This window comes from Thermobia domestica, chromosome 11 (assembly GCF_964235325.1).
Source record: "Thermobia domestica chromosome 11, izTheDome1.hap1.1, whole genome shotgun sequence".
NCBI classification, from domain to species: domain Eukaryota; kingdom Metazoa; phylum Arthropoda; class Insecta; order Zygentoma; family Lepismatidae; genus Thermobia; species Thermobia domestica.
The window spans coordinates 70,620,208-70,645,171 of record NC_137464.1 but is presented as its reverse complement, the minus strand read 5'-3'; the positions used below and the strand labels follow the sequence as shown (position 1 = coordinate 70,645,171).

At 35.0% G+C, this 24,964-nt stretch overlaps 1 protein-coding gene across 1 annotated transcript; it reads left to right on the top strand.

The window, feature by feature from the left end:
• Positions 1–640: 640 nt before the first annotated feature.
• On the top strand, positions 641–11,699 carry LOC145665171 (heterochromatin-stabilizing protein CFDP1-like). Its single transcript, XM_081732454.1, has 3 exons — positions 641–708; positions 2,240–2,545; positions 7,011–11,699. Exons 1-3 carry the CDS (start codon positions 641–643, stop codon positions 7,102–7,104), a joined length of 468 nt encoding a protein of 155 aa, XP_081588580.1. The 3' UTR covers positions 7,105–11,699.
• Positions 11,700–24,964: the final 13,265 nt, after the last annotated feature.

The following is a 24,964-nucleotide window of genomic DNA, read 5'->3' as shown; positions in this document are numbered from 1 at the left end:
CTCAATGCTAAGTTAAATATAATGTCTGGGATGAAGAAATTCGGAAATAGGCTAGAAGTGGTTCCACTTACTCAGAAGCTTCTTACATCTGCTAATTTTGTTTACTGTAACTACAAACCATACTTAGAAAACTTGAGAAAGGAGGAAGCACAAAAAGAAGAAGTAGAGAAGAAAAGATGAAACAAACAGAGAGAGGTCATGGAGAAATTGATAGAAAAAAGGATCATGATGAGATTTTGGTCACTTTTTCGTGTGCTTTTGATCACTTTTCAACTATTTAGAAGAGACCAGACCACTATGAGCCCTGGAATTGTATAGTAGCTGAACATTAGCGCCACTGTTAGTAGTAGTTTGCAAAAACTTTTCCAGTAGCTCTCGGATTATGTACTTTTACAATCGATGCCCTAAGTTATCAGAGGTTGACACATTTCCTTTTAGGTGATTCTACACGTTACGAGTAGTAAGGTGTCACCGATAGGAAAACCCAAACAATAAAAGATGCATATATCTTTAATATACAATACATAAATAAGTAAATCTATTACAGCAGAATAAACACTATGAACTATATCAGGCAATGAACGGCATACTCTTTAACGCCATAATAATTCTTTTGTTTCGATTGTCCCAAAAACTGAACATGAGAATTTACGCCAAACCTGTCATTTTTGTTCAGTTCAGTGTGATCTATCGATTAATATATGAAAGGTAAGGAGAGAAAAAAAGGAGGAATGTCACAAAACTGTATTTTCTAGAAAACGGCGTTTTTATATTTTAAACCGCGTAAAAAAGAATAGGGTAGTCCCTTTTTGCATGGACATTTCGACATCTACGCATGCATGGCATATACTGTCAAATAGTACCAAGAGTCACCAACAGATAGGACAAAGCACACACATGGACATTCCTTGGTTTTTCCCCTTACCCTTCATATGACTTATACGAGGGTCAGTCTAAAAGTTCCTGGCACTTTAGTACACACACACCACAATACAAGTATACATTTACTTAATCGCCTGCAAAGTAAGCACCTTCGGAATGCACATACTTCCTCCTCCGCTCTTGCCATTACAGGAAACACGGACGAAATTACTCTTCCGGCATCTTCTGAAGTTCAGCTGTCGCGTCGGTTTTGATGTCTTCTACGATGGCGAAATGAGTACCGGTGCTGTTTTCCTTAAAGCAATTTCACCGTATATGCCTTAAGGGTATCAAAGTAGGTATCTAAAGCAAATTCCCCAACTTACACAAAAACTAGATGTTGGCGCGTTGTTCGAACTGCGACAGTGCTCCAACTGACCACCACGGAATCCTCTGTTTAGCTACACAACTTGCAAACTGGCCTGTTCACACTTTAGTCATATTCATAATTAGGATACCTAAGAACTGTATAGTATAAGATTCACTGTGATTGCATGAGAAATGCCAAAACTATATTCCGGGAACTTCTTGACAGCCTCTCTTATTTAGACAGTATTATATTTAAACAGAAATTAAAGTTTGATGTAATCAATTTTGCCCTATGTCTCATTAGCCATACTGTGTGCTGTCGTCTTGCTGGTGTCATAATGTAAAACTTGACGAGAGTGTACTTAAGGATCAGTTGCATTAGGTGTTGTGGTTATCGTACAGCAGCAATTTTGTGGTTTACATAATCTTCTCTGGATAAAAATTTAGTCTTCCATGTCATTTTGTTGAGCTGAATGAGATTTCTTGATTAGTCTGATCTTCGATTTGTGGCCCCGCGTAGCGTAGTCGCCAACGCTCTCGTTTGTCGTGCGAGCGGTCCCGGGTTCGATTCCCGGTCGAAAAAGTGTAAAAGCTTTTTTAGGCCAGCCATCCTGAGTGAGTTTTTCCTGTGTTTTTCCCATTCAAACCAGGCAAATGCCAGGATGGTACCTAACATACAGGACTAAGGCCGTTTCCTTCGTTCCCTTTCCTCCGACAGTATGATCACCGAGGGACATCATCCTCATACGTGAAGGGCTAACATGGCCATAGATGGCGAAATCCCAGAATAAATATCTGACTGTGTCGACAAACAGTGAATAGCAACCCACTTTGAAAATAGGTGAAGGCATATAGTTAAGTTTAAATAAATAGTGCTGTCCTGTACCAAGACATATATAGTATAGAAAAATTTCGTTCTTCAGTATAATGTTATACATTTATACGATCTGTAACCATTTGCAGCTCAATGTTGACTTATCCAATTACATTTTTGTGTTGCTTTTCGTAGAGTGACGAAGGAAGTAGATGCAAGTTCAGAAGAAGCAAAAGCAGCCACTCTCCACCCATTAAATGAGAAGCAGCCTGTGGGTCGAGGCGAAAGTGGAAGAGATGCTCCAGGAGTGTTAGGGCGAGGAGCAGCTCTTGGCCCTGGGAGGGGCAGAGGAAGAGGTGGAGGCCTAAGCAGTGTTTTAGGACAGTTGGGGAAGAAGAATAAGTTGAGTACGTTGGAAAAATCAAAGCTGGACTGGGATAAATTTAAGAAAGACGAGGGAATTGAAGATGAAATCCAGACATTCAACAAAGGAAGAGATGGGTATGTTGGTCTTTATTTCTGTTCTTTACATAAAACGTGGATTTTTCTTTCTTTCGGCATAGTTCGAGAAAATATTCAAATGCTGTTCGTGTACAAGAAATTGGAGGATTATTCATAAAGATGTTATCGTATCATTCTATAGTACATGAAGGTAGCACCATCTTAAAACATTTAAATTTACTAATGATACGAGTAATCATGCCTTTTCAACCAACAGAGTGTCTGTCGGTCACGGAAGTCATGAAAGTAACGAAATTTAGTGTTTTTTTTTTATCTGTACAAATAAAAGTACAGACTGAAAAATTTTGCTCTATAAAAGGTCAAAATTCGGCACCAAAAATGTGTATGGTCGGCTTTAGAAGCTACCAAATCACAAGCAAAGCGCGCTTCTATCGCATTCATGAAAATTCGGCCTAATTCGCATCCAAAATCGCTCTTGAGAATGTTAGGAAATTACATGGTTTGGTAAAGAAAAGGTCACGAAAAAATCACGAAATTACATTTTGGAATTTTAGTAGACACCTGACCAACCATATGACTCAAGCTCCGTAGTGTCTACAAAGTCCTCCCTGGAGGTCTGGTACAGGGTGTCTATCGGTCACGAATGTCACGAAAAAGTCACGAAATCAGAAAACGGTCGTGAAAGTCACGAAAAAGTCACGAAATTTAGCTTTTGGGTCACGATTTTTTTTTAACTGTGCAAATGTAAATACAGATTGGAAAATTTTGTTCTATAAAACATCAAAATTCACCACCAAAAATGTCTATGGTCGGCATTCGACGCTACCAAATCGCAAGCAAAGTACGTTTCTATCGCATGTATGAAAATTCGGCCTAATTTGCACCCGAATTCGCTATTGAAAATGTTAGGAAATTTTATGATTTGGTAAAGAAAAGGTCACGAAAAAGTCACGAAATTTCATTGTGGAATTAGTAGACACCCTGTGGTAGCTAGCGAGTATAATTTTGGTACACGAAATACCGAATTCGATTTCCAATGGTATGACTGAATGCATTACAGTGATTTGAATTCCACTTTAAACTGTAGATCCACGTCTTATATAGCCTCAGTGCTGAAAAGAAACTCTATACTTAAACAAACAAACCATATAGGACAGTATTCAGAGTAAATTCGTTAATCACGCGCTAGTCACCCAATTAGTGAATTATTAGCTCTGTACTAAGGACTGTACCTTTTTGCTATTCAGAGTCTGCTTGGAGTTCAGCTACTAAGTTGATTTGGGTATGATTATCTAATACAACCCCAATACCTCGAGTGAGGAAAATAAATGTGGCAACTACGGAAATCTAGATGTGTGCATGCATAGTGTGTAAAAATGAAAATATATGAAATACGAAATTCGAAATGTTTTCTTTGTGGTTTGACATCACAACAACTTATAAATAGTTACGAAGTTGAATTATAATTAATGTATTCATTCCTGAGGGATGTATTTGCGGGGGAATAAGTAGAAATCAATTAATATTAGTGACAATGGATGGATTATGTTGTAATTATAAGGGAAGATAATTTATCGATCAGTCGTGTGTATACCTTAGAAAACAGTTCTGCTGTTGTAATGTCATAACAAGAGCTTAGCGGAGGACCCAAGTGCGTGCAGTTACTAGTGAGTGGAGAATACTTAACGTTGATTATAATCGTAAAGTCTCCCTATAAATGTTTTAGAGATAAATGCATATTAGCTCTTACACTATTTCTCGAAAGTTTTCAAACATCCAGGATTTTTTCTGAGTATTTATTGTGAACCTATTTATTTTTGGCACGGCAACTTTTCCGCTATATGTTAGAGGTATTCCTACTTAAAGTGAAAAGAGATTTTTTTTTGTTTGTAAAAAAGGCTTTTTTTTACAGAAAAATACACGAGTCGCCGTTTTATTCCTAATTTTTTTTTTAGACAAACGCGAAAAAATGTAAAAACAAATAGAAACCAGTATAATGCTTAGAATGTGCTGAGGTTAGTTTCTAATGTAGAATTAAGAGAAAACAGCAACGAAATTGAACATATGTCCCCTATATTTCGTGTAACCAATTTAAGGAATAAGCAACAGTGTCACGTTTACACCATGTGAAAGACTTTGGTTTGTATGGAATGATATTATCTCAGTTAGTATTGAAACTGGAAGTGGGAGTAAATTTTTACCACTTACGATTTTAGTAAAGAGATTAGAGTGGAGACGGAATGTATTCTTGGAACGTTTAATTGATTGGAAAAAAAAAATACGCTTCTCGCTATTACTGATCATCGTCAAAACCAGAACTTGTTAATTTCAGCCACTCCCAGTTGAATAAGGGACTAAGAAAAGATGGTATCTATTCTTAGAATGCTAATCGAGAGAAATTGTCCTCCTTCTGGATTCGAACCCGAGACCCCTTGATTATAAAAGCGACGAGTTTAAAAGTTTCATCCACAGAGGACATCTGATAGAAATACATTGTACTAATCTTGCATACTACTTAAGAGTCTCTTCAGAAGGGCAGACAGATACACAACTGCACAAATGAAATCATTGTACAGAGTTATACACATTATAAAAATAAATGGACAGTTTCAAAAGGCTACAGAATACAGAAGATCCAATTTAGTCCAAGTTAGTTCAATGAGTCTGAGATACAGCAACATAATTTGTATATCAGTAAAATAAATAAATAAAGATGCGAATCATTTGAGTTTACACTGTCTCTGAACTATTCATTCATATACATATGCAGAAAATACTTTTGATTTCAATAAATCAGTTACGTTTATGTTTCCTAGGTTTGTAATATATATGAGAAAAGATGTAGATATTTGAGATATATGGAAACGTTATCATGAAGTTCACACGATTTGTGGCATTTTCGCTTTAATATTTATTTTTTGCTTTAAACTTTTTTTTTTTTTAATTACCTGGTTTAAACCACCTTGGTTTAGATCAATCATCCCTGCATAGTAGTCATATTTCTAAAAAACAAGACATTTTTGTTTCTTTATAAAATATCTTTCATACAGGTATCAGCACCTAAAGCCAAAAAACGATATCTTTACCTTAAAGCAGCGTTTCCCAACCGGTGTGCCGCGAGGAAATTAAAAAAAAAATTATTAATTATATAACAGCCAAATTGCAAGACAGGAAAAATGTGTATTTGTATTTCACATTACTATGAACCTCTACAATGGAAAAAATACTGTAATTGTAATATATTATTGTACATACATTACTACTACATAGATTGTATTTCGAAAACAATTTTATTAATTTTAGAAATGGTGATGTATATTAACCATGTTAATAAATTATAAGTTTCACACTGTGTTACTTGTCTGTACATTTTTAATGTTGAAAAAAGTATTTATTATCATTGTTATGACCATTATTGCTTCTTTATTGTTACAGATTATTTCGTAACTTGAAATTTTAAAATCTCATTCTATTCTTTCGACAAAGCAAACACGAATACAAATTACCTCCATCTGCTTTAAAAGTACAAGAGATTTGTTTGTTCGTTCGTTATTTAGTGAAAGGTTGGATACAGTCTTTGAAAAAGAAAGTGTATTTTTAAAAGCCTGAGTTCTATATTTAATTGGAATTGTTTTCTGTTTTTGAATTAGAATGAAAAATAAGCATGATCGAGCTTTCGAAAAAATAACACTAGTGATCGAGCTTTCTTCTCTGTGAAAAGGAGGTCAGTAATCACAGAAAAAAAATACAACGGTATTTTCTATTTACAAATAACAATAATAATATCTATGAGTGTGCCGCGAGAATTCAAGTTACACCCATAGTGTACCGCAAGTTGAAACCTGGCCGATACCTTCCCAAATCCTTTCCATTGTTATTGTTGTTGTTGGATATCCAGTGTAAAATGGCCTCTGAGCTGTATCTGGTGATTGTTAAATAAATAAATAATTTCTTGCGTTTTCGATATTGAAGGAACCTTCATAGTGCATTTTGACCTCATTTCGTTTAATATTAGTATTAAAATTGCATAGTACCTTGTGATATTTACATTTAATATTACGTAATTCTTTTCGCGACATTGTGCAGGAACTAGAGGATCCAGCTTAGAACTTACTTCGACTCACTTCTCACTCTGTATAGTATTCTTGTGTAAAGAGTTTATTTTATGATATTTTAGTTTTACTTCAGGTCCTAGTGGTGGGTGATGCATGTTCAGCGCATCAACCCACAATACATTAGTTTTGGCTTTCTTAATCCATAGTTCGTTACTTGATTCAAGTTACTTCCCTACTTATCCATACACGATGTCATATCAACTTCAAAAAGATTTGAACACCCACCGGGAATCGAACGCAGAGCCTAACTCAGTGATGACAAACGTATTGATCATTAGTCAATGAAGATCATATATTATTGTCGTGTGAATAGCACGAAAAAGTAATTGTGTTTGTTGTTAAAATTTGAAATTATACTAACTGAAGCACCCTGGTGTTTGTATTTGCAGGTATTTGGAACGGCAGGACTTTCTTCAAAGGACTGATGTACGACAGTTTGAGATAGAAAGGGAACTTCGTACGTCACGAAGAAGTAATAGATGAACCTTCTTAGTAGAAAGGTGGTGCATAATTTTCCTGAAGATAGACAAACTCGATTGCGTTCGATGTAACATAAGTAGCTTAACAACTTATTACTCCAACGTCCTTGTTTCAGGTCAAAATACTTCTGTTGTGGACTAGTGTCTTTATGTTACAGCATTCAGCAGTAATGAATAATATAAAACAGATGGATAGATAGAATATTCTTCAACACTTCTAACATTGTAAGCAGCGTAAGATGGGATAGAAACAAAGGTTATTCAGTTCAAGGTAAAAATACTTGGATACTGCACAACACAGATACAAATATGCATATGTACAAATAAAATTGAATCTTTCTCAATAACATCATTAACATTTTTCTTTAAAATGCAGTGAGTGACATCATATTATCTTCAGTATAGCATTACTATAATCATGTCTTTGAGGAACGTGTAAATAAACAAACTGAATGTAAAATCTAAAAGTGTTGGTTTTCTGTCCACAATTTATTTTATTTAACTTCTTCGATTGAAACAAAGCTCAACTGTTAATTATCATAACTGTTCCCAAATTATAATTTTAAAATTTATTGACATTAGCAATCATAATATTGTTTCAACAAAAATTGAGAGCAGTAAATTCTTTTGAAATATCAGAATTGATAATTATGTTCTCCATAAACAATACGTTACAGTCAGTTTAGTTCAGACTGTTCAGTTGGATTATAACACTGATGAAGTGATCTGCTGAATGAGTGAAACAACTGTTTGTGTCAAAATGGTGTATAAGTTGCTTTATAATACCGTTTTATGTCAAGCGTTTTCTCCATGTGGGAATTATCCTGGAGAATTATATTGAATATTAATAATTATATAGTTTATGCACATGAAATTTCTAAGAACAAATATGATATTCGAAATATGTTTGTTGATTGTGAGGTAGCATTGTACAAAATAGAATTGTGTAAAATAAGTTATGGATGGAAAACCGAAAGTGTTAATATATTGAAATCTCAAACATCATAAGTATTTTCGTGAAATTGCTGTTTATTCTACACTGTTTATGGAAGACTCGTGACCAGCTGGGTTAACGAAGTTATGAGTACCTAGGAATTCCGTTTAAACGTTAACTGTAGTCAAGTCGGAGTAATGAGGTTGAATTAAAATAATCGTGATAATTTCTCGATGAGATCTATTTGAGATACATGTAAGTTCTTAGTGAAAACTGTCTCTAAGTTCTACTTAAATTTATGATGAGTTCTATTTTAAAAGTATAAGATTGCTTCAAATGAAACATTGACCCAAACTTCCAAGTACAGTAATGTTCTGTATTATAAATATAAATGTTAATGATAATTGTTCTTCTGTTGTCCACACGCCTCCAGATTGGAGTTGGTCAAGAAATAGCTTCCTTCAGCGGTATGACAGCAGTCTAGGACCAGATGAAGTCGTAGATGATAAATCGGGGCTTATGACAAAGTGTATCACATGCAAATTGTTGTAGTGATATGTTGGAGATTTATTTCATTAGTTCACATCAAGAGCATTACAACTCGCACATTATTATGTCAGTATAATCATCTGTTTATTGGTAGCTAGAAGCAACTCATGAATTTTATGGTATGTAGGGTGTAAATAAAATACAGCGACGGCAGAAATGTTTCCCTGGCAGTTAGATACTCCAGTTTACTTAAAATATATTAAGTCGACGTTGAGATAGGCGATATCATTCGAAAAATTTCTAAAAAGAAAAACAAAATTCTCTTCGTGAAGCATTGGAACAAAGATGATTCCTCTCCATAAATAGTAGAGTGGGGTTCCCCAGGTGATGTGTCGCTAAATACTGGATTTAGGATAAAAGTACCCTTCCTAAGAGAGAATGCGTATCATTTGCTGCGCAGCCGTATTTTACATCCACATTTAGCTCTACAGATGTAAGTTCGTCAGTAGTGTGGAGAATGAAATGAACGGAACTATTCCTTTTCAACATTTTTTCACGAGTACCCTTCCCATAACCCTCATATAATATAATGGGAAACAGCTTCTAGTGACGCCATGATCTCAAATATGGAAATATCAGTAATGTCAATACAGTCAATGTTTTATTTGAAGGAATCGTATAAAGGTTTTTTCAACCCGATCCTATTTTGTGAGGAATATTCAAGGTATCATTACATTTTTTATGTAAAAAAAATTGACATTTTGACGCATAATCCTATATTCTTGGGTGGAATGTTTCCTCTCAAAATAGAATTCAGTAATAAATATATGAGGAAACTACGAACTGCTTAGTGCCTTGAGCATATTGACTGACGTGTGACAGTGGTTTAAATGTTGATGGTTGATTTGAGTACTTTTATTTCCTCAGTTAATCCTATTCAGTTCCGGGACAAAATTACGACAATGTGAGAATAATATTGTACATTCAAACTCGATAAGATTGTTTTGTATTTCTATACTATTGAGAACCTTGGACGCAACAATAGTCAACTATCCCAATCAAGAGTGCAACTCTTCAACTTCAAATATATATATGTCACTATAGACTTCCGAGTGAAGTTATTTTATCTTCCATTCTAGTGTTTCCCAACCTGGAAGCTTTCGATTCTTGGGTATCTGTGAGAGTGACCTTCGTAATGATAAATGTTTCTCCACTCAGTTAATCTAATGATAGTAAGCGTTATAATGGTGGTAGTAAACGTATAATGGTCCTCTAATGTTACATATGCGTCCCATTTCACTAATTGCTATTCTTCTTGCAAGAACATACTGCTATTGGTGCGCAACAATATTTAATCATGTTTAGTTGCCAGCAAAAACGCATACATGCCCCTATATGTTACCAGTAATTGTGGGACGAATCGATCAATTAAGAATACATTTTTCAAAACAAATACTCTGATTTATTCATTCCTAGTTATTGATAGAAAAAACGTGTGATATACATTTGTGCATTGCCCGTATATAAAATTCAAACTCAAGATGGCATGAAACACACTGAAGCTTATGCCCCTCCAGGTTTAAATGTTCGCTTTGTATTGGACATAACTTTCAATATGCATTGCATAGAAGTTACCGATAGGCAAAACAGATTGGGAAACACGCATACAAAATGCATGTATGCATATGATTATGAATGATTCATCGGGTTTGAAAGAGTTATACAGTATTTAAGTATTAAAACATCTATAACACACACAATGAGGAATGATACTTGAAGATATACAGAAACGTTCCAAGTTTCATACATGCTATTGCAAATGTTCGATGTGGCTTCCTTTTGTCACACCACATACATCTGTGGGGCACTGTGGCTCAGTGTAGAGTGCTTACTTCTGGGTCCCTGGTTTGATCTCCGGCCAAGAAAACTCGTAGTGGGCATCGTATCAGTGTTTTTTTTCGGAGTACTCCCTTTTCTTCCACTTCCTCATTCCATCACATTCATTTGTCTTAATCATTGTCTGCCTTACTCTAAAGACCGTAAACGTGGGACGTTAACCTGAAAGATTTCATTTATGACATACATCTACGCGGTAGTCTAGTTCGCGCCACACGCGTCCCAGTGTTTCATCAGAAACATTTGGACGTTATATGATTTTACCTTTTACACAGGCAGCCAGTGTCTTTACCTGTCTACAGAATGCATGCTGTACAGTAGCAACGGAAAAATCACTTCTCATGTTACAAAATACAGGATGCTCTGTTGCATAGACGCCATTTTTTAAACGGCTTGTGTGCTACCTGTGTCACTATAAGTCGAGATTATGAATATGAGAAATTAAACTTTTACATGTGTTCTTTAGTTTCACCATTAGCACAAACGTATGGTATTAATAGTTTTCAACATCTTTTACTATAAAACCCGATGAACCTTTATAATCACCCTGTATATATATATATATATATATATATATATATATATATATATATATATATATATATTTATAGAAAGAAAGAGAAATTACAGCCGTCATTTTCAATGTAACTGAAGCCATTTTCATACCTTTATGTACTAGTGAAAAAGAGAAGAAATTATATGAATGAAAACCGAACATCCATGCACCCACGATTTGTTACACATATATATATGCGTACATATTTTTAAGAAGCTCTGTAATCTGCTCGTAATAATTAGTTTATCGTAATAATGATCAAAGTGTTCCTTACAGTGAGTAACAGAATTATTTGTAGAAGTCTTTAGAAAGAAAATTGTTCCCAAACTGGTCACGTAGTTTTTTATTTAATTTTTATATTGTTTTCATTTAGTTATTCTTACAGTAAAATCACGAGTTCAGTCACGCAAGTATCAGTTCTTTTTGTCTGCGTACTTGAATTTCCATTTGTTCAGTATTAGTCATTGGCAATGACAGGGAATTCTTTACTTTTGTATGTGGTTTTTAAGTATGAGTGTATTTAAATATATTTTAGATACATTGTCGTATAGAAAAAGCTCCTGGTGTATCAGGTGGCATGTATACCTCATATTTGTAATATCTTGATAATAACTTTTTTGTCTTTGAAATGGTTCACATGAATAAAACTGTGTTACTTGTAATTACAAAAGACTGCTCTGAATGTAATGCTTTTAAAAAGTATATAAATTCACTCTTCATCTAATGCTTTGCACGTCATTGATCCATGGCAAAATTTGTACGAGTATTCATCTCTGTATACCACTAGTTTTCTTAACAGACCAAAATCAGCCTACGTGAATACATGGGTGAATAAAAGGTACGGACCATCGCACTAAACTTTCTCTCCCCCATTTATAAAATTAACTCATATGGTGAATTTACTCCTGAGACATTTATTTATGAAATAAAAATAAAATAACAAAAGGCATTTTGGAAAAGAAAATATTCTGAAGAAAATTTATCCCCAAGAGTAAAATTTCCTTCACCGTGTTTTCAATGAGAAATAATTTGATTATATTACAGGGTACTCAATTAAATGTTGAATTGCGAAATGTGAACAAAATCACGTGAACTGTTTTTGAGAAAATTATTTGGAAAGTATTTACCGCCAAGAGTAAACTAGGCCTTGTAGATTTAACGTGTATTTAGCATAATCGAGCGGGACTCGCAAAAATTTCCGTTAATGATAGGTTTCCGGTTAACGAAAATACGCAGACCTATGCAGAAAAAAAAAGCATATAATGGACATACTGACTAGTGGAATACAGTAAGATGATGTACTGTCTTAGTCAGTTTACAGTATTTATTTCTACTGCGAATTAATACATGCAAAACTTACAATAAACAGAAAAAATACTGTACTGGATCATCCATATATTATTGTAAACTTACATATTAAATTTTATGTAAATAACAGTTACTCAATGAACATAACAAATATGTAAAAGGTAATTAAAAGTGTGTGTGTTGGATGGCTATGGGGATGAAGAAGACCGTTAAAAAGTGTATGATAGAATTTACCCCATATCTTCCCATTTATATTCAAGAATTTATGTCAGGGAAAACAAGAATTTGTGTCAGGGAAATCGATTTTCACTTGTTTGTGGGAACCCTGTTGTTAATGAAATATGAACAAAATTGCTTGAGTCATTTTTGAGAAAATTGTTCGGAAATAACTTACCAACTTTCCATTTTCCCAGAAAATAACTTACACGTGTACCTATTGCAGGATTATTAATGAAATATTAATTTTTGAATTATAAGCAAAGTCGTTAGTCTTTTATAAGAAAATCTGATTTTTTTCTCACTCTTTAAATTACTGTTATTTTTGGAGGTAAAAAGAAAATTTCCTAAACATAATTCATGGGGCAGATTCATAAATCGTTAGTTAAATGTTATGTATGATACGAGTAGAAAATTACAAAGCTTTTCATACACTAATAGACCAGAGTGTCTACTGATACTGGAAAGACTTGAATTATACTGGAATTAAATTTTCATACTGGAATTGTAATCCACGTACTGAAAAAAATCATGAAACGGGTAATTTGCCAACAGTACTTTTTTATAATAATTGTTGTAATAGTCTTAGAAACAATTTTGTATTTTTTGAGATGGTAAATTTTTTCCAAAGCAAAAGTTGTATACATTTTGTAATTAAACATTTGAAGCAATTGGTAGAGTGGAGGGCTGTGAGGGGAGTTGAAAGGTCCTTGAAAAATGTTAGAAAATCATTTGTATTTCAAAAAAATCAAGGCTAACTAAATTTATTAAAAATAAAATATTCTTTTGATGGTAAAAACAATTACAAACCTGAAATCAGCAAGAGTGTGATTATTCCTAAAGAACTTTAAAAAATCATTGTATTAGATACTGGAATTTTGCTGATAGTTATATTGAATATACTGGAAATGTACTGGAAACATGAAACTTAGTAGACACCCTGTAGACACGCACGAAGAAAAGGAGAGTATACTCCTTCGACTTAATTCAAAAATGATTTTGTACAATACACAACTCCTTTTTCATTACTTCGATTATCTGTGCATATCTGTGGCTGTATTAACAATCCAATCATTTTTGTATGCTTTATAACCAACGCCATACGTGTATTAGGCTATTGAATCTCATGAGATAACTAGATACCGGATGTTTAGGCAGTAAAATAGGCACTAAAATATACCTCGAAATAGTGAAGGTAAACACTCAATACAATTAAAAATAAATCCAAGTCATAGATAATGTTCAAAGAATATAGAAACATGCCTGTTTGTTAATATCTTATTTTACTGTATATTGTAATAATTTGTGTAGGTAGAGAATGATAGTCCGGGATTCTAGCCCTTCATCTATTTATTTTACAAAAATACATAGTCTTTGCGTCTACAAAGTTTGATGTATCATCCTTATAATAAGAGGGGAAGGAAGTAATGTTTCACACAGGAACCTCATTCGCTCATGGCAGTCTTGTAGTGACTTCAGGTTATGGTCGTTAGATAACTTCCTCGGCCCATTGCAGCCTCGTGAAGTATGATTTGTGTTGAGGAATCCCCTTTACTTCAAGGCAGCCCTAGGGATTTCAGGAAAGGTAGAGCACCTTCGTTCAATGTGACCTCCAGAGCTTATTAAGGGTTAGCAATCGGTGGTCATCTGATGCCTTCAAAATTTTATACACACGACAGTCCAGTTTTACAGCATTTGATCAGCATACATAGCAGTCCAAAGTTTTACGTCATCTTATCACTAGAAACAACACTTATACATATTTCTCGGAGAAGGCAGTCTGCTTTCCTGGAATACTAAATTATATATTTTTCTCCAATAAAGTCTTATTTTGAAGAAAATGCACAGAATAGGCTATGTTAGGCACTAAAGCAATTATTTAGGCAGGAATAGGTGAAATAGGCAAAATAAAATTGGCTTAAAAGCATGAACCTATATCCCCCCCCCCCCCGTATAAACTTCGAAACGTTATTTTTGATCATACGTATCTTTAATATTAAAGAATAGGCATATTACCTAACATCCGGCCTCTAGCGATAACAGAAGTCAAGTAGTCCTAGGTGTGGCTCTTGTATTACAGATGGGAAAACGAGATGGCTTTGGCAGTGTTACTCTCATCCACCGTCATAATGATGGAACTCTCACCTTGCTGACTACTTATCCCCTAATTTAAAGGCTCTGCACATTCCGTTTTCTTCTCTTTGTTACATCAGGTGTATACTATGTATTCTGAATTCTCGAAATAAAAAAAATATATAAATAAATAAAACAGCTACAAGGAACTTGTTCCAGGGAATGCTAAAAACAATCAACCTCATAAACATAATAGGTATTAATGCAACTATATATCTTATCAGAAGAGCAGGAAGAATTAGAACAGTGGATTCCAACGTTGTAGGTGTCATCCGATAAACCTCTTTGTGGCCTACTCACAGTTATTCTCCGTTCCACCGCGTTCGATTTCATTCCAAAGTTAGATGGAGGTTGATCATATTTTCCATATATCCTCCCAACTAAGGTGGTTTTAGCAACACCAACTTCTGGACAATATGCCGTGAGGAATACGTCGTTCCTTGGTGTAAAACCAGTTCAAAATAAATTGGATTTTAGCATTTCATAGATATTATTGGTAGCAATATGTTAGTAAAACAGGTTAATCAATTTTAATCATAAATGATAATATGCTAAACATTTCGTGTTAAGAAATTCCGCTCATGAGTTAGAGTTCCATTTTTGAGGTAACTTCGTTGCTTACCGTAATTTTCATAACTGACTAAATTTATCAATATAGTATATCAAAAGTAAAAATAGTTACTATTTTTCGATATTAATATTCCTGAATAAGTTTTGCTCCTTGATCTGAAGTGTTAAATATCAGTTTATTTCGGAACTGATTTCAGTTTGCCTTGTACACCGAACAGTAACGCATTCGTTGCGATATGTTGTCACAAGTTGACGTTACCCACCAAAAAAAAAAAAAAAAAAAAAAAAAAAAAAAAAAAAAAAAAAGTGGAAGAAATAAGGCAAATCAGAAGATTCGATATAACTTTCGAGTGAAATCGAACAGGGAAAATCGAGAAAAATTGTGAGTAGGCCATAAAGAGTTGTAACGAATGACACCGTCCTAATTCTCCCTATCCTTCCTAATTAGACAAGCACCTGAAATCTTAACTAAATTAAACTATAATGAATAAAAGTTCTGTAAAACATATTTTACAAGGAGTAAATACGTCCCTATTACTATTATGTGATTCACTCATAGGATAAATCAAATAATAATTGATTTCGTATATATAGTAAGTAAATATAGTAAGACTGTTAGCAACCCTAAACTATTTTTGGCTGTAATTAAATCTCGAGATACCAGCAACAGTTCATGACGAGAATATTGAAGCTAGTGATGGTCAAAGACCCGCCCATTTTAATAACTACTTCTGTAAAACATTTACCGCCCTTCCCCCTACAACCCATCTTCCCCCTCTCCGCCCTATCTGTACTAACACCTTATCAAATCTCTCTACCACCCCGGGTGAGGTTTTAGTTCTCTTGCAGTTGCTTTCTCCACATAGATCTCTTGGACCCGACAACATTGGATCTCTCTATCTTAAAACTGCTTCAGCTATTTCAGTTCCTCTATCCATCCTATTCAATGCGTGCTTCCATGAAGGATATTAGCCCACCAGCTGGAAACTAGCTCACATGACCCCAATATACAAATCAGGACTTAAAGATCAAGTATCCTTCTATAGGCCAGTATCTCTTCTTTCTGTAATATCTATTACCTGCGAAAAAAATAATCAAAGACTGCTTTTCAAATTCACGTCGCCTTACATTTACACTTCTCAGCACGGCTTTCTACCGAAAAGCTCAGGTTTCACAAACTTAAGTACTCTTCTTTGCTAATACTCAATTAGATGTTATTTATTTTGATCTCTCCAAGACCTTCGATTCTGTCAGTCACATTCTACTCTACAAGTTTTCCAATAGGTTTAATGTACACTCATGTCCAAAATGATTGTCGCATATCTATAATTGTCTTCTTGTCAGAATGTAATTTGATGATTTTGCAGGATACTTTTAATACTGATACTATGTGTATAATCGGGAAATGTATATTTGTGGCCAACTTCATAGGAAAAGAATTATAAATAAGAAAAGTAGAATGAGCAAAACAAAATGTTGCTAAATGGACAAGAAAGTTTTGTTTTCGTTTTATTGTTCTTATTTGCTACTCTTTTGATATGAAATTTACCACATACATGTCTTTGTCGATTATATACATAGTAACATTATAAGAAATTCCGGACGAATTCGTTATCAAATTATATTCCTACAAAAACATAATTATAGACATGCGACAGTAATTTTGGACATGAGTGTACATGGTAAATTTCTCTCTTTAATTACCAGCTATCTGAAGGACCGTAAACAGAAAGTTGTTCTTTCAGGGGCGACTTCTAACCCCCAACCTGTGATCTTGGAGGTGCCTCAGGGAAGCGTACTAGAGCCCCTGCTATTTGCCTTGTATATGGACAATCTGTACTCTCACTTATCAGCTAATCCTAGTGGCCTTTTACTATCATGTTTCCATGACAATTGCCCTACAGGAAGACATAAATTATTTTGTAGACTGCTGTAGAATGTGACAATTGAAACTTAACAGTAAGAAATGTGACAGGATTACAATTACTCTGAAAAAGTCTCCTGTTCCCTCCAAATACCATATTAACGATTCCCCTATAACACATTGTGCTAGTCATAATGATCTTCGTGTCATCTTTGATTCGAAACTCTCGTTCTCTGACCACTTCTTCTTCTCAATAGTTAAGAAATCAATGCATATGCTGGGGCTTCTTTACCGATTCACTAAACTACGCACTGTGGCATCATTAGCAATATTCTATAAAACTCTAATACTGTAGCACCCAAGATCGAATACTGCTCTCCCATATGGACCATGGCCGCACCTACACATCTCTCTAGACTTGAGACTGTTCTCAATTTCTTTATTGCAATAGTACGTTTTCGTGTTCCCGCACTTCGAATATTACCTAAGGAGGAAATTTTGCGATATCTTAATACCCAGACGCCGGGAGTACGCAGAAATAACTCTGATCTGAAATTTCTTCATAAAATAGTTCATGGGAACCTAAGATCAGAAACCCTAATTCAACAATTATCCTTACCGCATAACCCTAAATACCCACCTATTCCATCTTGCACGCCCTAGGTTGACAATTATACAGAGGTCTCTTTTTCACCTAGTACGGAACTATTATAATAATCTGACTAGTGAGGTGGACATTTTTTTAGGTACCCGGTGTTTTGAAAGAGCAATAAAACGCATGCTGACCAAATAATATTACTTGTGCACTCTTTGTTGATATTATTGATGTTACTGTTCTTATTATTTATTTTTATTGTTTTTATCCTTGTTTTTCTTTCTTTCTTCCTGCTTGTTAACATTTCCCTGTGTAAAATGGCACTTGCCTTAATCATCCATCTCCCTTAGCCTAAAGGACAAAATCGTGGGACGTTACACTGAAAGATTTTGTTTTTCCGAAACTACGCACCAGAATTTGCCCGTTATACCATCTCATTTCGAGCACCTGGATGTCATTAATCGATTGATGTGTCTTACCTTTGGGCAGTATTATAAGACAAAGGCTGTTTTACCTTCTTAATTAATCCTGTAAGTTAAAACCTTTAATTTTGTTGTATAAAGGAAACAAATAGACGAGGAGTTCATATGCCAGGAGGTCTTCCTCCGTGCAGATGTTTTATTCAAATTCAATATGTAAATGTTTTCTAGCATTTTTTGAATGTTTGTGTAAAAGAAAATAGAAAGATGAATCTCACTTTTTTCTTTTATTGCTACCAAAAGATACAAGCTATTTAAATTAATGACAGTTATCCTTCTTCACTAGTTTAAATATCTTGGTGTTAATTAATGTTTCTAAAATTAACAAATTTAAATTCACAAAATCATAACATACACACTAATTTTAAAGTTTCGAAACAGTACAATCAATTGCCTTTTGAGCGTCATAATGAAGAATCTAATGAATGTATACTTCGGAATGAGTTTTGCCTTTATAGATTGGGTGGTTACTGTTAGAGGACTGCACAGGCTCGGGCCGATCCCGCGGACTTAAGTTCGACTCGGCCCGCGGGCCAGACTCGGGCCTACAAAGTGCATATCACTTCGGGTTAGGGCCGTAAATTTTGAAATATACAACCATATATTTCGGGCCTAACTTTATAAATATACTGTACAAGGATATTTATTAGAATGTTCTTTCTGGAGAACTTTTAAAGCACAACTGCAAAATTAAACCTCTAATTGTTGTAGATGAAAACACAATTTTGCGTTAATTATTAAGTTTCTGTAATTTGGGCTTATTTCGGGCTCATTTGATTATCACACGAGCTCGGGTCTAAAGGCTAAAACACATTTCGGACTCGGGTCGGGCCGGACCCGGGCTAAAAATTCCGGCCCATGAAGACCTCTAGTTACGGTACACCATCAATTTTTACATTTTCAATATGTATATAGATTGCGATTCACAAAATCCGTAAAAGACCTTAACGCACAAAAATCTTTGAAACAAAAAATACCAAAGTGCATCCGCCAAATCATTTGGGTGATGTTTCTAAAAGTAGGGAAGTCTCGGGAATACCTCTACCGGGGGCAACTTCAAAATTTAAATGTAAACAGGGGCTGATTTTGCCCCCATTAAAACAATCGCTAAACGTTGAACAATCATTTTGCCCTATCTCTCACCATGTGGCAGCTACTCGAGCTCATTAATAGGTCAATGCGATGGTTTCCGCATGCCTGAACTAAAAAACGGATAGCAAGTTGTTTGAAACTAAAGCGAAGTACAAAAGTGCATATGCGGAAACAAACGGTGCAGTTTTTGTTTCAAAGGTTTCTGAGCACTGGGAGCTGCGCTAAGGCCCTGTTACACATTTAGTAAATCACCCTGTGTATATAGTCATTTTTTTCAATTTCTCGAAAACAACGCATGAGGTTTTATACCGACCTAGGTCAATATCATTTTGTTCACCCAATGCGATCCATCAATTGATATCTGTCTTCTCGTTGGACATTTCTTCGTTAAATATTAATATCGTAGTATTGATACCATTATAACACCTTGTTGTCTACCACGTTAAGTCGAAGCAGGATTTCTATAATGAACATTGCTACATCCAATTTTTTCACCACGCCTGAATGATACATAGTCCACTAATCAATTAATTTTCCCTTGTGTTTATCTTCGGACCACTTGCTGTGTTAGCTTAATATAGAAGGAGTCCTTTTAGTTCAGTCATTAAATTGTTTTAACATAACCATACGAATACCGATAAATAATTGCAACCTCGTAGATAAATTACGGATTCTTTTTTCACTGACAATACATTTTTCAGCTACTAGTATTGTCGAAATTATACTTCTGTCTGCAACATCACAGTGGAACAGACACCTTTAGAACGACCAAAACTCAAGAAATAATTACGTTCTTCTGAAATGTAACTATACTTGAAGATGATAACATTAAGTTTAATTTTATCGTAATTTGTAAGAAAGTATGGTCATGATCTTGTCAACGTAAGACTGTTGATATATAATGAATTAGTTACGACAAAATAGTGAAAACATAATTTCAACACTTAATCACAACACAAGTGCACTGAAAAAGTACACTACGAGTGTTTTCGTTAATCACTTCATCAAACAAGGGAGACAGCAAAAGAACTGAGAAGCGTCAATAAGGATGGATGGATGAGTGGGTGCCATGTTGGAATGAACTGATGTGATAGTTTCAGTTTTTCTGCTTTGCGTCCTGACGTCACACCGAAATCATGAAGGACGAAACCTACTATACTCTCCAGATTGTCATCCATTGAGGTTGAAAGTTTTCCCATAAGAGATTAGTATTCCACTTGTTCCTGGCCGCCCTAAAAAATAAATAAATAAAAGCTTGTACCAACTGAACAGTTGTACCTTGGATAGAAATGTTGTGCATAAGCCATTTGTAACTCTTCATAAGTTACAGTAGCGAATTCGTTAATTCTTACCCAAAATATGATGGCAGAACGTTGCTCAAACGTTTGCCAGTCCATTTTCGTAACGTAGCTCACAAACACAGCTTCCCTTTAGACAGTGTAGCATCGTGTAGCATCTGAAATAGGTTCAAACGGCAAGGGTTAACTGCCGTATGAAGATGGAGGGTGGAAACAGCAGAGTTGTTGGTTAATTCATGCACAGTGTTTGTACTGTCATTACCTTCCTAAGATATCTCGTATCTCGAGTTGTATTACAGGACTACGCCAGCATTACCAGTGATAGTGTTATCAGAATATAAGCAGATTGAGTTTGGTGGAAAAATATTATAACGTTTACTCCATAGGATGGTGATCCAGATAGAGCAAGCATTATATTTGATAGTCGTAAATAGGACGTTTGCTCGAGCGTTGACGATGAAACAAGTTATCCGAAGAAAGCTCCTTTCAACGCCAACTACACATAAGCAAAAATTCTACGTACAACTTTTAGAGACACAAAAGATTCAGCATCATATTTCCGAAAATTAACAAATTACACGAATAATAAGTAAAAAAAGTAAATTTTGCACCATGTACTCAAATAGACAGTCACGAGGCATAGGAGATGACATGCACAATCGCAGAAAATACTCGTCAATCGATTCGGAAATTTTAATTATATTGATACTTACATAGCTTTAAACTAGGAGATAACAATTAAGATAATAATATATATATAGATGTTTCTTATATTGTGAGAAATAATTCGATTCGACTAAGTACAGAACATGATTACACAGTGTCTTGTTGCAGCAGGGTAGGAGAAGCTGTTACACATTCGTTTCTTCGGCGCCAAGTAGTTGCCTCCCGCTAAATCTCTTCGGCTCTCGCTGTACGCGTGGGTTTCACGCGTTGAGTGACGTAAGAGCGGACAGAGCTGTGATTGGCTGAAGAAGTGCTGATCAAGGTCACACCGCCCACATGCATCCGCTGAGTGAGAGAACACACACACATAGTAACATCGTCTGCTAGGATGTGCTAGTCCTTTTAAATTAAAAAGAGAATTAAACTGCTTGAACTGCACATTGCCAAAATGATGAATAAATGAGTTTATGACAAATGGCACCCGAACAGCTGATAGGTAAAGTTCTGGTGAGATACGTTTATCCTAAGAACCCTGGCAACACTTATAGTTTGTGTCTGCGTATGACGAGGACACACTGTAAGTTTTTGAAGCACTCTTCACTTGGGTCATAGTTCACATTAACGCTTGGTTAACACTGCACTCACTAAAATAAAATGTTTATTCAGTCCATAAATATGTAATATATCAATAAATGCATAGAAATATATTTATTATAGTCCTATTAGTTCAAATGTAAATTCACTCAATACTTAAAGAAATTGGATATTTAACACATACACTAAAATATTGGAAATAATGTGAATAAAATGAGAAAACACTTCAAGCAATGAATTAATTTCAACTTTTAGAAACACTTTCACCTTTGCAATTAATTGAACATAAAAAGAAAAATGAATATTGAAATAAATATAGATATATTTTCCAGTTCGAATAACAACACTTTACTGTTCATTTATAACACACTGTTTATACTTTTACTATCTGCACACGTCACACTGTCCATGTTGTCCACTATTCACAATCTACACCATGTTCCAGAACAATGTCCAGTCCATAGGCCAGCCTCTTCGTTCATTCTCTTCCCATTGAATGAACACTCGGCGATTAAATCTGCTCCTATCCTCTTCCCATTGGATAGGGCTAGGTCCATCGGTGGAAGTTCTAGAAGGTCTCTGCATGCTATAGTCCTTTTATAACACTGGACTATTTTCCAAAATTCGGCGCCAATATGAAGATGCATGGAATACTGTAACTTATTGCGTATAAACTTATTAATGTATAATTTGCATCTTCCTTTCTACCTTTTTTTTTTTTTTTTTTTTTTTTGAACTTAAAATGTGCTGCACTTGTTTCCGCTGCATTCGTATTAAGTGGAGGTGAATAGAATGTGTGTTCTTCTTATTGTTTGGACCTACGTGTGTTCTTCCTTGTGTTGTATTCTTCGTGTATGGATATCAAGTGTATGTTTCTACGTGTTACATGTAATTACTATAATAAGGTTAAAATAACATAATTATGGTTAAAAGGAAGTTGACTTGGGATGGGTTAACAAAAGAAATGTAAGTATTTCTTCTTTCATTCTCCTTTTTTCTCTTCAAATCACTTCACGAGCATAAACCACGACAAGCACGTCCCAATCCTCAACGCCTTCGTGCAACTTCATCAAATAAGTACATGGTACATGATAAATTAATATTGAAATATACCTATATAGGACATGATGCTGAATAAATATATATATATAGATAACATAATAAGCCTATAGATATAACCTTAATGATGACTGTTACATGAATACTATAATGAAGAGAGAAATAAACCAATATAAGCTCGAATGATGGAGAATTATATTGAGGCAATGTCAGATGTCTACAGATGCCAACCTGTATCCATCTTAGGGATGGTCTGACGACTAAATGAAGAAAAGCCAACCCACAAAAACCATATAAACCTACCCACTGTAAGTACGACCACGAAGACACACAGAGATGTGGTTACAAACAAGTTATACTAAGGAAACCCCATAGAGTTTTATAGAAGACAAAAAGAAAACGATGCACATGAAATTCATGGCGAAATGTGGTCGTAGGTCTTAAGGTAAAACTTCAATGTTGTTCCAATAACAACAAAAGGAATACTCTAATAAACGTATATATTACTCTATTATCTCCTAACATATCTCTAAATTCAAACTGACTTCTTCGAAGTGCTAATGGTAATATTTCTCTAATAAACTCAACAACTTTCGCTCATCTAAATAACCATGTCGTATATACCACAAGACATTTTCGTCAACGAAACTAGAATGTACTCTCACTTCTCGATCTTCATTATTGATGCTACACAATTGATCTTCTTTACTTTCCTCTTCTTCTTCGTTCATGTAATCTCCGTTGGCTTCCTTTTCGGCTCTCTAAAATGTCACTGAACTGCTCTTCATCCACATGCTTCTTCAGAATTTCTAGCCACTTTTTCCTAGTAGCTGGTGTTGGTCTCCACAGCTTCATTCTAGAAACATTCTGAAATCCGATATATTTGCCACTTTGCGGATCCAATACTTCAAACCCATTTTCACCAACTTGTTTCCACAGTAAGTAAGGTCCACGGTACACTTCACACAGTTTGGCTATACGTTTGTCTACCAAGCTACTAATATTATACTGACCTAAGAAAACTAAGTCACCTTCACACAAAGTTCTTCGAGCTCTCTGATGAACGTTCAACTTTTCGTTTCGTTGCTGAATGATTTTCTTTCGCCGTAAGTCAGCCATAATTAATTTTCCATTCCAATCTATACCTTCTTGCTCATCAACTGTTTCGTTGTTTTCACAATTCCAAAATGTGACAGTGTAAATTCTTCTGGCTTGATGTTAAGATGTAATTCTGCAGGCGCTATTCCCAAACTGGCACTAATAGTATAGTTCAACAACAAACAAGCTTGCACAATATATTCTGGCCATGAGGAATGAGAATCGCGGCACAACACACGCAGAATTCTCTCTAAATCAGCATGGAATCTTTCGATGACATTTCCTTGTGCGTGATAAGGCGTAGTATAATGTATTTTGATGTTATATGCTTCCATAGCTCGTACGAATTCCTTGCCAATAAACTGTGGTCCATTATCTACTAAGATATTCATGAAAATACCAAGGTGAAGCATGCATGACTCAGTAAGACATTTTGCTACACTTGCACTTGTTGCACGACGACGTGGATATGCTACTAAATAACGTGAGTATACATCACACACTGTTAACAGGTAAGTTTCGCCATGTTTATCTCGAGGTAGAGGACCAACTAAATCTGCTGAGACCAAATAACGTATGTTTTCCGCTGGCACTGATTGCATTAAACACTTCACTGGGTGATGGTCTACCTTCGTTCTCATGCAGACCTCACAATCAAGAATGTACGATTTAATGTCACTACGCATAGTTTTCCAATAAAACATACGGGAAATAATATTAAACACTTTCATAAATCCAAAATGACCGTAATGATCATGGTAGCCAATTAAAATATTTTTCACTAAACATGGAGGTACACACAATTTTAATCTGTCTGGGAAGTGAAAATCTCTCACCATCAGAATACCATTTTCCAAAGTGTAATTTTGTTTCCAATTTCGAGCACTACTACGAAAAGAACTTTTATTTGCACTGCTTTCACTTTCACTTATATTACCTTGTAGGTAACTAATAATAGGACGGTACTCGTCACATTCCCATTGTAATTTCGTAATTGTAGACGGATCTAAATCGAAC

Bases quoted from the DNA above. Each gene is read 5' to 3' on its own strand.
- LOC145665171 (XM_081732454.1), top strand. From the start codon at position 641: ATGAGAATTTACGCCAAACCTGTCATTTTTGTTCAGTTCAGTGTGATC. The intron at 709-2,239 runs GTAAGGAGAGAA...TGCTTTTCGTAG, and splicing joins TATCGATTAATATATGAAAG to AGTGACGAAGGAAGTAGATG. The intron at 2,546-7,010 runs GTATGTTGGTCT...TTGTATTTGCAG, and splicing joins TTCAACAAAGGAAGAGATGG to GTATTTGGAACGGCAGGACT.